General features: G+C 48.0%; 1 protein-coding gene across 1 annotated transcript; it reads right to left on the bottom strand.

Annotated features, from left to right (window-relative positions):
- Nucleotides 1–571: 571 nt before the first annotated feature.
- Nucleotides 572–4053, bottom strand: LOC146205867 (protein unc-93 homolog A-like; the record flags this gene model as incomplete). Its single annotated transcript, XM_084607912.1, has 3 exons — nt 572–942; nt 1141–1405; nt 3100–4053. Coding segments are annotated over 3 exons (1590 nt in total), but the record flags the coding sequence as incomplete, so codon positions are not given.
- Nucleotides 4054–11399: the final 7346 nt, after the last annotated feature.

The following is an 11399-nucleotide window of genomic DNA, read 5'->3' as shown; positions in this document are numbered from 1 at the left end:
GCTTCTGCGAAGGCTGAGTGATCCCAATGAAAGTGACATTCTTAACAGCGGCAATGCAAATTTAATGTAGACTTCAGAACACTGTTCCTTTCCTGATTTGCGCCTTTATTGATCAAATGACAATATGATAAGAAAGTGCTGCATATGAGATACCAAACATTTAATTTTGTATAGTAGTGACGGGACAGCTGAGTGCTGCCACTGATCAGCAGTCCTCACAGAGCCTTCCAGCAGCTAATAGTACGTGCGTAGGTGACGAACGAGCTAAAGTGCTACTCGATGACGCGTGTGGCGTCATCCCGTCATGAGAACAGAGAACCGTGCCGCGTGCCCAGAGCCACGCTTCTATGGGCCGCGCAGACAGTGGCGATGTTCTTAACCTCTTGGCCGTCAGTGTAAAACGTTTTGAGGCCACAATGGCAACGAAAGAGGCATATTTAATAATGACACTTGAAACATTGCACAGGCACGAGTTCCAAACGACAACAAGAAAGCGCACGCACACACACCCGAACGGGAGAGAGAGGAGCAACACGGGGCGCCCCGATGGAGAGGCCGGCATGGGGCCAGTTTACTGAGCTGAGCGCGCCACCAGCTGGTTCGAGGTGATCAGAGCGGGTATAACAACGGGAATTCCAGCGTCGAGGCTGGTGGCCGCGGCCAGTGGCTGCAGCCCAGCCGTGTTCACGATGGGCGCCACGGTGGCATTGACCACAGTGGCATTGGGCTGCGTCCCGCCGGCCGCGGCGCGCTTCACTTCGGCGTCCACCGCAAAGTAGCCAGCCACGCCCACAGTGAGCATGCACAGGAGAATGTACAGCTTCATGTCGGTGCACACAAGGTTGCTGTAGCCCAGAGAAGCAATGGCACCCACGGACCGCCACAGGTGACAGCTCGCGAAAGCCGCCTCCGGGTTCTGCCAGAAGGCCATTGCGTAGAAGGCTGCAACGAAAGGACAGCAATACTGGCCGAGCATGTCACAAAACTGCGCCTCTGGTTTCCCGTGGCTATGCCGAGATTCGAGTAGTACATCGAGCAGAAGCATTCGCAAGCAGCTAACAGAAGCTGTACTTAACTTAGTTAGGGTCGCCTTCGTGAGAAGGAATGCACCTAAAATGCTTAGTCGCAGTCAAAGCTTACAGATGACGTTTGTGGTCCAGGCAGCGTCAGCAATACCCCAGACACCCGATGCGACAAGCAGAACGAGGAGGAAGTAGCCGGTGTCGTAGCTGAGCATGAGGATAATCATGGCCACGTTCACCACGGCGCCGAGAAGCACCATCTGCGACCGGCCTGTCAAGTTCAGCAGCCAGCCAAAGCTTAGCGAGAACAGCGCTCCAGAGACGCCCAGGCTCACCAGGAACAGCCCCACGTAATGGACGCCCCACGTGCACGTGATGTAAGCCTGCGGCCGCAAGCACTATAATTATTGCCGGAAAACCAACGCATCGCCAGCTCACACGCCTCAAGTAGCCAAGAGTAACCATGAGCAGTTCATCGTCATGAAAATGTAAACGCGTTAGCAAGCACAATGCTTCATTAACGTTCCATACACATGTAACCATATCGCGCTTAAAAACGTATACTTCTAGAGAGTGAATTGTCTAGAGTCTCATCATTCCGGTAATCGGGAAAGTACATAATCAAACTGCACTGTCTTCACTGTGGGGTCGAGCAATCCGTGTGCTACATCGGGGCTTCACGCTAGTCTAATGTGAAAGTACCGTCTATTCCCAGCTGTGTAGTCATTCCTATTTAAATGCTTAGCCCAGGAAGCGAGATGGCTTCCCTGCGTTGCTACGGATATTATATACCCTGCCGCTTTACACTGTGGAAATACTGCAGATAGCCTGAGAAGACAGTGAAATAATCGGCAGGCGAAGCAGTCATGTTCACAAAACAAATGTTTGTCATCGCTATGCCTCCTAGATGTAGGTCATTGTCCTTTTTTTTAGTAATAGTAATAACCATAGTAATACGTGCACGGCGTACTCTTCCCCACGTTGCTATGTAGGTGTGTATCGAGAAAAAAATTCAGATGTTACACAGGTCGATTTTACAAAGCTCGCAAAACCGTGCAGAGGCGTGGCTGCTTCCTTTTGCAATGTTTGCTCAGCTTCACCGACATGCCAATGCGTGATTCAGAAGCTCATCTGTACTGTGTAGCACGCTAATTCACGTAAGTAGGGTTCGAGAATTTTCCAATCTCAACGTCAGCCGTCTAAGTAATATGCTATACCCGAAAATTCGAAATTAACTTGCAGTGACGACCTCAATGGGAGCCATCATTTGCAGAGCCGCATTTTGATGTGGTTATAGCACGCGCACAAAGCGCTGAACATTAAGACTTGATTTCTGCCTACCATAATAGGACGGGCTTCCAAACACGAGAAAATCGTAAACGCTCTGATATATTTTAGCCACATTTCTTTTGAAAGTAAACATGTGCCCCAAATGTAAATGTATACAATTCGCGAAAGTTTCTACTAACGTATGAAACCTGTGAGCGGAAGAACGCCGTGGTCAGCGTTGTAACGCAGCTTGCGATTACGCTAGATATCTTTCATACTCGACGTAAGATCTGATGCCGGTTAATCCCAAAATGAAAATATAATGCATGCTTAACGGAGCAGTAATTTCGCACGATGCCTCCCTATAACGCTGCGAACATTGATTTTCTCTTCTATCCTGGTCTCACCTCTCGACAACAAAAACGCGCTGTGTGCGCGAAGTTTACATGCAGCTATTTGGCGAGTGCTCAGTAACACCTGTATGCGGTGTGTGCTCAAGTCAATCTGACTTCTCGAAGTTGCGTGAAGTACTGCAGCTACTTCTTGTGTAGCTGAGTGACAGAGGGCGATCGACTTATCACGCGAAGCCCATTATGAAGTGTGTATTTACTCCAAGTGCGCTGATTTTTGTTATTTAAGATGAATTAAAATGCTGCGGCTCGTTTTTAAAATAACCACATTATCGTTAGCCTGCAGAAGGCAGTCGGTCCTTCGTGCAACATTGATGTCACACGCGCGAGCAGATTCCAAGCACTGCAGAAACCACCCCAGCCCTGCCGGGCAGAAGGCACATCGATGACCTACCGACCTTGGTGAAGTCGTCGGCAATGAATGCGATCTCCAGTCCACTGAAGATAGTCAATGGGATGATGAATATCTGGTAGGGGTTCTTCATGTGTCGCATAGTAAGCATGAGCAGTTGTAAGGACGCCCTGTCTGGGCGCTGCACCTTGCGCTCTATAGGGTCGAGCAGCAGGAAGACGACCAGCGCGGCTATCCACCCGAACACCGTGTACACCACACAAAGCTGAAAGCGGCTGGTAACAGACGGGGCCGTGATGTTAGCAGGCAGAGTTGTCTGCGGGCAGAAGTCAACACCACAGGCGGCCCGCTTGTCGTTGCTGGCCTCTTGACTGACAACGGTGCCATCTGTGGTGCTATCGGCCCCGAGAACCACGTACGAAAGCAGGTTGCCGAACACTTGGGACAGCTGGCCAAACATGAGGAAGACGCCAAAAAAGCGGCCCAAGGCCACGTCGGCGCTTTGGCGGTGCAGGTCGGCGTACTGGGTGGCCAGCTCGGCCACGTAAGCGCTGTTGGCCGTGCACAGGGGCCCAGCTCCGAAGCCGAGCACGAAAGACGTGGGCAACACGGTCACCCAGTGCGGGTAGAAGTTGGCGATGAAGTACGGCGTGTATAGCAGCGTGCAAGCTCCGATGGTCACCTTGAGGCCGGCCACGCTGATGAAGAAGGGCGCCAGGAAAAGGCACGACAGCACGAACGACGAAAAGATGGCGCTCAGCGACACGGTCCCCAGACCGCTCTCAACGTTGAGCACGCTCGCCTGCAGGTGGCTCAGCGAAAGGAAGGCCGAGTTGACTAGGAAAGAACTGGCGCTCACCACGAGCAGATTTCGGCGCAATCGCTGCCTACGCTGCCGCGGGTCCCAGCATTGTTCATCAGGCGCCGGCAAGACGCCCACGCTGCCCGGTGGCTCTTGGCGGGCAGCCCCTGGGCTGCTCGCCTGCATGCCGTCGCCCCGTCAGGCTAGCCGGACGCAAGGCACGACATGGCACAGCACCTCCGGAGACACATCTTGGAGGCAACTCTGTGCTGGATGTTACGCGGGAGCATGACGCTCGCTCCGGGCACTCACTGAAGTGGGAAAATCATGGCCCCTGCAAGAATTCCACGCCGCCTTTGCCGGAACGTGGCTCTCAGCTTCTCCCAACGTCCACCATGATCTTGCGCTGGGCCTCACGGCGTACACGATGTATAAATTCGAAGCGGAGGTGAAACGCCATACACGGCGAACGCGCGCCTTCGACCGCATCTTCCTCTTCCTCTGCTCTCTTTTCAGCGTGCTGAAGTCGCACTTTCGATGCGAATCTCGCCTCTGCGTGTTTTATAGCGCAGCTGTTGTTGTTGTTGCCCCCATGAAAATGGCGCATACCGACAAGGGGGATTGGCCATGACCTGACGGTGATTGCGTTTCTTAGAATCCATACTGCATAACTGAGATTAAAAATTTGAGCAAGTCAGGTTCACTGATAGAGATGGTTGAGTGTGGTAATGGAGCTTACTGGGCTTTAATATGTGAGATTTTAAAAGAAAGAGGAAAAAGATAATTAGGAATTGTGATCCCCCGATACAAAGGGGAATGGCCGCATCAGCACCAGCATCAGCATCATCATAACAGAAGGAATATCAAAGATAAGGGACGAAGAATTATAACAACCAGGTATGATAGCTAGAAAATTCTAGAAAAAGATTTTGTATGGCAGAGCAAATATTCCCATCGGTACACCTCTCCCAGGACAGAATAACCGCTGTTTCTGCAAATGGAATTTCGAACAACCGCCTCCTGAGCTATGTGTATCGGCGACAAAAGAGAATAAAAATGTTGAATTGTTTCTGGCTTAGGACAATATTGGCACAAAGAAAAGGTTGCAAGAACAGTCCTGTAGAGGTAAAATTTAGCCGAAGAGCTCTTAGGTGCCCGCTCCTGGCTTTCGAGTCGTCGTCACTGGCCTAGTCGGCGTTACCAGAAAACTGACAGCAGTGGCAGTAGCAGAGTGAAACGGGCAGAGATCGCTGCTACGACCTGCGTCAATCAAGTGAACCAGGTGCAGGTGGAAGAGGAGGAATGAGGTGGAATGCAGATTGTTCGCGTGGTTGTAGAAGAAGAAAGGCTGCATGGAAGAGGCTCCTTCACAACCAGTGCCCTAAAAATTCGCATGATTACAAATTTTTTGCAGCTACATTTAAACGCACAGTCGCACAAGCGAAATGTATTTATGATACTGAGCATTTCAATTACCATTCACAATCTAATAACCGACGTGCCCTTTTCAGGTTTTTAAAATCACGGAAAAAGATTCCTGTCTCAGAAAATTTACCCTCATGTGTTTCGACTCCTAAAGAAGCTCTCAGAACAGTAGAAAACATCTCTAAAGGTTTAGAAAAGCGTTTTTTGTCGACACTTCCCAAATACCCTATGTTTGAAGGCCCAGTAGATACGGTTAAGGATGTCCCTAAAATTACATTTTCTCAGCTTTCTTCGATTGTAATGACATTGCCAGCTGTTGCGCCTGGCCCTGATGGAGTAACGTCAAAAATGTTAAAGATCCTCTTTGAGGTGTCTCCAATTAAATTCTTTATTAGAGTTGGTAAACTACTCAATTATTCATTCTTGGATACCTGGTGAATGGACACTAGCCAAAGTGATTCCTTTACTGAAACATAATGGTGGGGGCTATACTTTGGACAATATCAGACCAATATCTTTAACATCAAACTTGGTAAAATTAATTGAAAGGGTCGTACTCCCACGGGTTACCGAGTTTGTGGAACAAAAACATATTCTTAGTCCCTGTCAAATCGGAGTTCGCGCAAAATGCTCAATATGGAATGCGCATACCGACCTTGATAGTCAAATTCTTCTTGCGCGGCGCAAAAAAATGCATGCTGCATTGGTGACTCTCGATATAGAGAAGGCTTATGATAGTGTAGAGCCCCAAATTTTATTGCACAAATTAGAAACTCTACGTATTCCACAATATTTAATTAAGTGTATATCTACATTCCTACAAAACAGACAATTCTACTGTTCATTCAATGGTGTGCATTCTGGCAGATATCAACAAACCAGAGGTGTTCCTCAAGGGGCAGTTCTCTCGCCCGTGCTCTTTAACATTTTAATGAGTTCAATTCCCACTCATCAAGACGTTCGCAAGTATGTCTATGCGAATGACATCGCGTTCTTTACGGCTGCACCAGACATTCAATCCCTCAACAGGCGCCTGCAATCGTACCTAAGCTCCCTTCAGAATTGGTTATGTGACTTAAGATTTGCATTAAACGTTAAAAAGTGCGCTTTCCTTGTTTTCCAAATTCAGGATCCGGTAAATCTTTCCCTAACATTTAAGCAGGAAATGATTCCTCAAGTTTAAGTCTGTAATATCTAGGGGTGCTTTACGATGACCACCTGGCATGGAGGGATCACATTGAACATGTTGCAGTGAAAGGGGCTCGTGCTGTGGGTATGTTGCGCAGGTTAAGCAATCCAAGGTCTGGGATGCGGCGAGATGCTCTTTTAATTATTTATGTTATGTATGCCCGCCCAATTATAGAATTTGGATCTGTGTTGTTTTCTGGTTCACCTGCTTACAAAATTCGTCCGCTTGTTCTTTTAGAGCTGGAAGCGCTTAGATTATGCCTTGGGCTCTCCAAATTTGTGGCTAACAATGTATTACACCTTGAAGCCAGAATACCACCGTTGTTAGCTAGATTAAAATTCTTGACTGTCCAGACGTATCTAAAAATATATGAATAACAATTCCACCGCTCCCTATCCATTTTTTGTTGCGAGCCAGACCCTTTTTTTGGAGTCAGATGGCCTCGGTTTCATACCCCGCAGGTAATATAGTGCAAAATCTTTTACAACCTTTGCACGCAGCCCTTTCTAACATCCTTCCAACAAAAGTAAGTGCATCTTCGTTTCAAATTGTCTATGATGACATTTTCCCAAATAATGCAAAACACTTATTACCTCACATTTTAAATGGATTATTAGAAGATCAATTACAAAGTCGTTCCGTTAGCATAATGATAGCAACTGATGCTTCTCAATTTCATGAAAAGGCCGGCGTTGGAATATACTGTCCGCTTTTAGACTGGACTTTTTCAGTCCGTCCTTCGGAGTTTACCCCACTTTTCCAGGCGGAGTTGCTGGCGGTGGTGCTTCCTCTGCGCAAACTAGACCCACCATACTCAACAGTGGCTGTAATTACAGACTCTTATTCCTTGTGCTTGTCGCTTTCTTCGAATATGGATTCGCCAATATTAAACACCTTTCTTTCAATGCTCCCCTCACATTTTAGCCTCGTACATATAGTGTAGGTACCAGGCCACAGTAATGTGACAGCCAATGAGGTTGCTGATAGACTAGCTAAAGAATCTGAATGGCCGTGTTGCCTATCCTCCCAGCAACAGCGTACATAACAGCAGCACGATTTCGGAGGCATTCTTTATTAAGCACTCAGTCTGGATCTGTTTTATCATCGGACGACTACCTGCATCTCAAGTATTCCTGGAATAGGAAATCATGTCAATCAAGGCAGACTGAGGTCTCTCTAACCAGGCTACGCTGTCGTATTCCGCCCCTAAATTTCTATATACACAGGTCTGGTTTGGCGCTTTCTCCCGTCTGCGCATTCTGCGGGGAACCGGAAACAATAGATCATTTCTTGATATTTTGCCGCCGTTTTACCATGATGAGAAAACGGTATTTGGAGAATCCATTACAACAGCTGGGTCTTAATTTGAGCAACCAGATTTTATTATCGTTCGGTGCCAGCATGCTTGGGTACAGCCACAGGTCTGTTTTTAACGCCATTCAAAACTTCTTAATAGAAACAAAACGTCTACCTTGCTAATATGCTTTCAATTTTTATTATGTACATATAAATCTTAGTATTCTCCTACTGCGTGCGTTAGTATTTACTCTTTCTTTATTTTGGTTTTTCATATTTACATTTCCTTCTCTATTCCCTAGCATTTATTTCTATTTATTTTTGCGATGTAGTTATACATCGCAAAATCTAATATCTCGGCACCCCAATTCTCGGCCGATCCCCCTGTGTGTGTACGTGCCATCAAATTAGAGAACAACAACAACAACAACGGTCCCGTCCTCAACCAGCAAGGAGGCAAGAGAGGAGGCGCCAGCCGGACGCGTCAGCGTATGCATGCTCCTCGCCCAGCGTGTAGGGTCGAGCCAACCTACCGCCTGCAGTCGGGCTGCCGTAGCCCGACCCGACGGTCGTCTAGCTCGACCCCCTAGCGTATACATGAGCCCGAGTGCCGATTTTCAGCCCGACAGGCCCACCCGACCCGACTTTGTCGGACTCATGTAAATCCCCTGTGTGACGACGGCTGACGAAGGCCCAACTTTAGGGTGGGGCTCCGAGGAGAGGCCGAAAGGTGACTACAATGAAAGCTTAATGGCTATGTCGATAACGCAGGAATGCGCCCCATAGAAGGGCGAGAATGAAATATGGAGGAGGAGGGGAAAAATGGAATGGCAAAGGCGTGGCGGTAGAGGGGTGAGATGCTTTTTATTGCGAAAGCAATACTACACTAGGTAGAACCGTCCTTCACGGCAGCCCGTCGCGCCGCGCGCTGCTTGACCGTGAGCCACCGCCGCGCTTGGCCACTGTCCAGGGAAGGGCCTTTTAAGCAAAGGAGCCCAGTGTTACGATCAGGTACCGGAGATAGTCTGTGCAAAATGCTACAGTGACACGCGCGCCGCAAAGAAACGAAAATACAAATCAAAGCTCTCTCATGCTCTCCTTCGGGAAGCCAGCTTCCCCATTCCCTGCGCAGGCCCGTCGAGCCGCAGCTATGACGTATTTGTCGAAAACGACGTCCATTGGTCCGTCTCGCTGTCTGAGGTTGAAGGATGGGTGTCTATCAGGCTAGACGACCGGGCAGGAGAGTGAAAAACCTTTGCGAGGGAACGGAAGGAGAGAAACACAACAGAATCAGGTGATTGCGGTGGCTGTAACTGCGTTATTAGGTACTCTTTTCAAAAACATTTTGCGGCCTTGCGTTCTGGGGGCGAAGTCTCACAGTCACCGGGGAAGAAAATATTTTCGACCGGAAGGTGGACAGTGGGCCTTTAACAGATGGCGCGCCGTCACCATAGCAACGCGATGACGTTAGCTCGCTCTCTTCTATTTTGCTCGCTTGTTGCAACTACCGTTTGTTAAAAACAGTTCTGCCGTTGCATGCAATAATTATGCATAAGGAAACAAATGCTAAAGTATTAGTGCCCCTTTGAGGGAAAATATATTGAAATTTTACTTAGCTAAATATATTTGTGACTGCTTTTATTCCTTAATTGAGCATTGAAACGGTTGCTATGCCCTCGTGCAAGCCGCTACAATGGCGCCACAAGGTATTCCATTTGTTGGAGCAATAAAGAATTAGACTTTTTAAGTGCTATATGGTGGTTACCAGGGATGGAAGAAGGAAGGCGCTTCTCGGATTCTTAGCATGTGTAATGCATTGTGTTGTGCTTCATGGCACATCAGCAACTATTACATATAATACGTCAGGACTACATGTATATCCATCGTATGACAGTAGTGCTGCATTATGCGAACATGTGAAGGGAACTCCAAAGCACAGCGAGAGGTTTCCGCCAGCGTTTCACCGACCAACGACAGGTCAGGCATACCCCTGTTGAATGTGTTGAGCGAAAACACGTGTGCAGGCTGTCTCACCCAAGATGGACCAACAATTTTGAAAAAAAAAAAAAAGAAAAGCAGAGCGGTAGAACCAAGACATTCTTGAGCGTGATGTTATGTACCAACCGGCATTTCTTTTTCTTCGGTGTGCTTAATTAAGCAATATTAAGGTACTTAATTCCAAATGATTGCCTTAAACGGTAGGGCGTGAATGAGAGAGTAAATGATTACCTTAAACGCTCCGGCGTGAATGAGAGAGAGAGAGATGGTGGAGCTACGGAAACACCAGAAGAACAGGCTGCGATGCTGGATGCTCACCTCAATTGAAAGCATATGAAACGCGATGTTCAACCGGAACATCGTGCCGCTTTCGCCAGACCATTGGTTTAACCATATCTAAAACTGCCAAATTACTTTATACCGAGACCAAAAACAGAGTTACGCTAAACATTGCTAGTCGTAATTATTTCAATCTAAATTTTCTCTCAACACTATACAGCTCTCTATTGATGCGTCAGCGTTCAGGCAATATTTGATGGTTGGTTAAAAATGTAGCCCAATTACGCATAACTAAAAATAGTGGTCGAGGCTTTTCTTAATGCCTAAGTAAATTCATTGGGTTTGAATACAAAAAACACTCATTTTTAAGAGTCTTTGCTCTTACTACTTACGCCTCTACATTGCATATCCGTCTGAACGATTCAAGATGGCGGCCACCATCACCACACCACGCGACGCGACCACCCTCAGGCACGGCCGGTCTCGAGGGAGAGCGCGTGCTCTCCCTCGAGACCGGCCTTGCCTGAGGTTACCCAGACAGATAAAATGTGTGATGTCATGACCTCTCCATAACACGAGACGACGTAAAAACTGCCATCTGGCCGGGCACAGCAGCCGGTTTACCTCTATATGCTGTCCTTCCTCTCTATATATGTCGCCATAGCGGGTGACGAGATTGGTCCCTTTAGAGCCGCCATTGGTGTCAGAATTGTGGCCTACCCGTTTGACGCAGAGGGTTCCAAGTGGTTGCAGACGAATCGGCACAATACGGCGCACAAATTAATAGTCGGGTTGGAGCCTTGTGGGCGTGACGGATTCGCACCGACGACCTTTGATCCTCGAAACCTACTGGGGGCGAGATTCGAGAGCCCGTGGCGGGCAAAGCAATGGTCGCAAAGGGATGCGGGTGGTGCAAACGAGTCGTCGTTACGTGATGTATGTATGCACACATCGGTATCCAAATTTGGGACCTAGGATTGGAACTGGAATATAACCAATGTGAGCCTCGGATATAACGACGGTTACTGCTAGCTGATTTTGTAATTTTTTCAAGCAGCATCGTTTGTTAAACGGCTATTAAACGAAAGTGTTTATGCTAACGCTCGTACGTCGATCGGCGGTCGCATTTTTTTTTTTTCGAGTTCTTCGTCTGTCAAGTAAATGAGCGACTTTTGGGCGCAGATTACGTTGCACTTTTAGGAGCACGATATTTCGCTCTCTGGGTATTCGATGTGCATCTGTTTCCAGTGCCGCCTGGCGTTGGGCTGCCACTTTTCGCTTCTGGGCGTCGCTTTTGATCTGTGCGACTGCATGAAGGTGTTGTTAAGTGTTCCGCTGATGGAGGTAAAGCGCGGCG

The sequence above is a fragment of the Amblyomma maculatum genome, chromosome 1 (genome assembly GCF_055883805.1).
Source record: "Amblyomma maculatum isolate TAMU_Amacu chromosome 1, ASM5588380v1, whole genome shotgun sequence".
In the NCBI taxonomy this organism is placed as follows: domain Eukaryota; kingdom Metazoa; phylum Arthropoda; class Arachnida; order Ixodida; family Ixodidae; genus Amblyomma; species Amblyomma maculatum.
The sequence above is the reverse complement of the archived record's forward strand: the minus strand, read 5'-3'. Positions and strand labels throughout refer to the sequence as shown.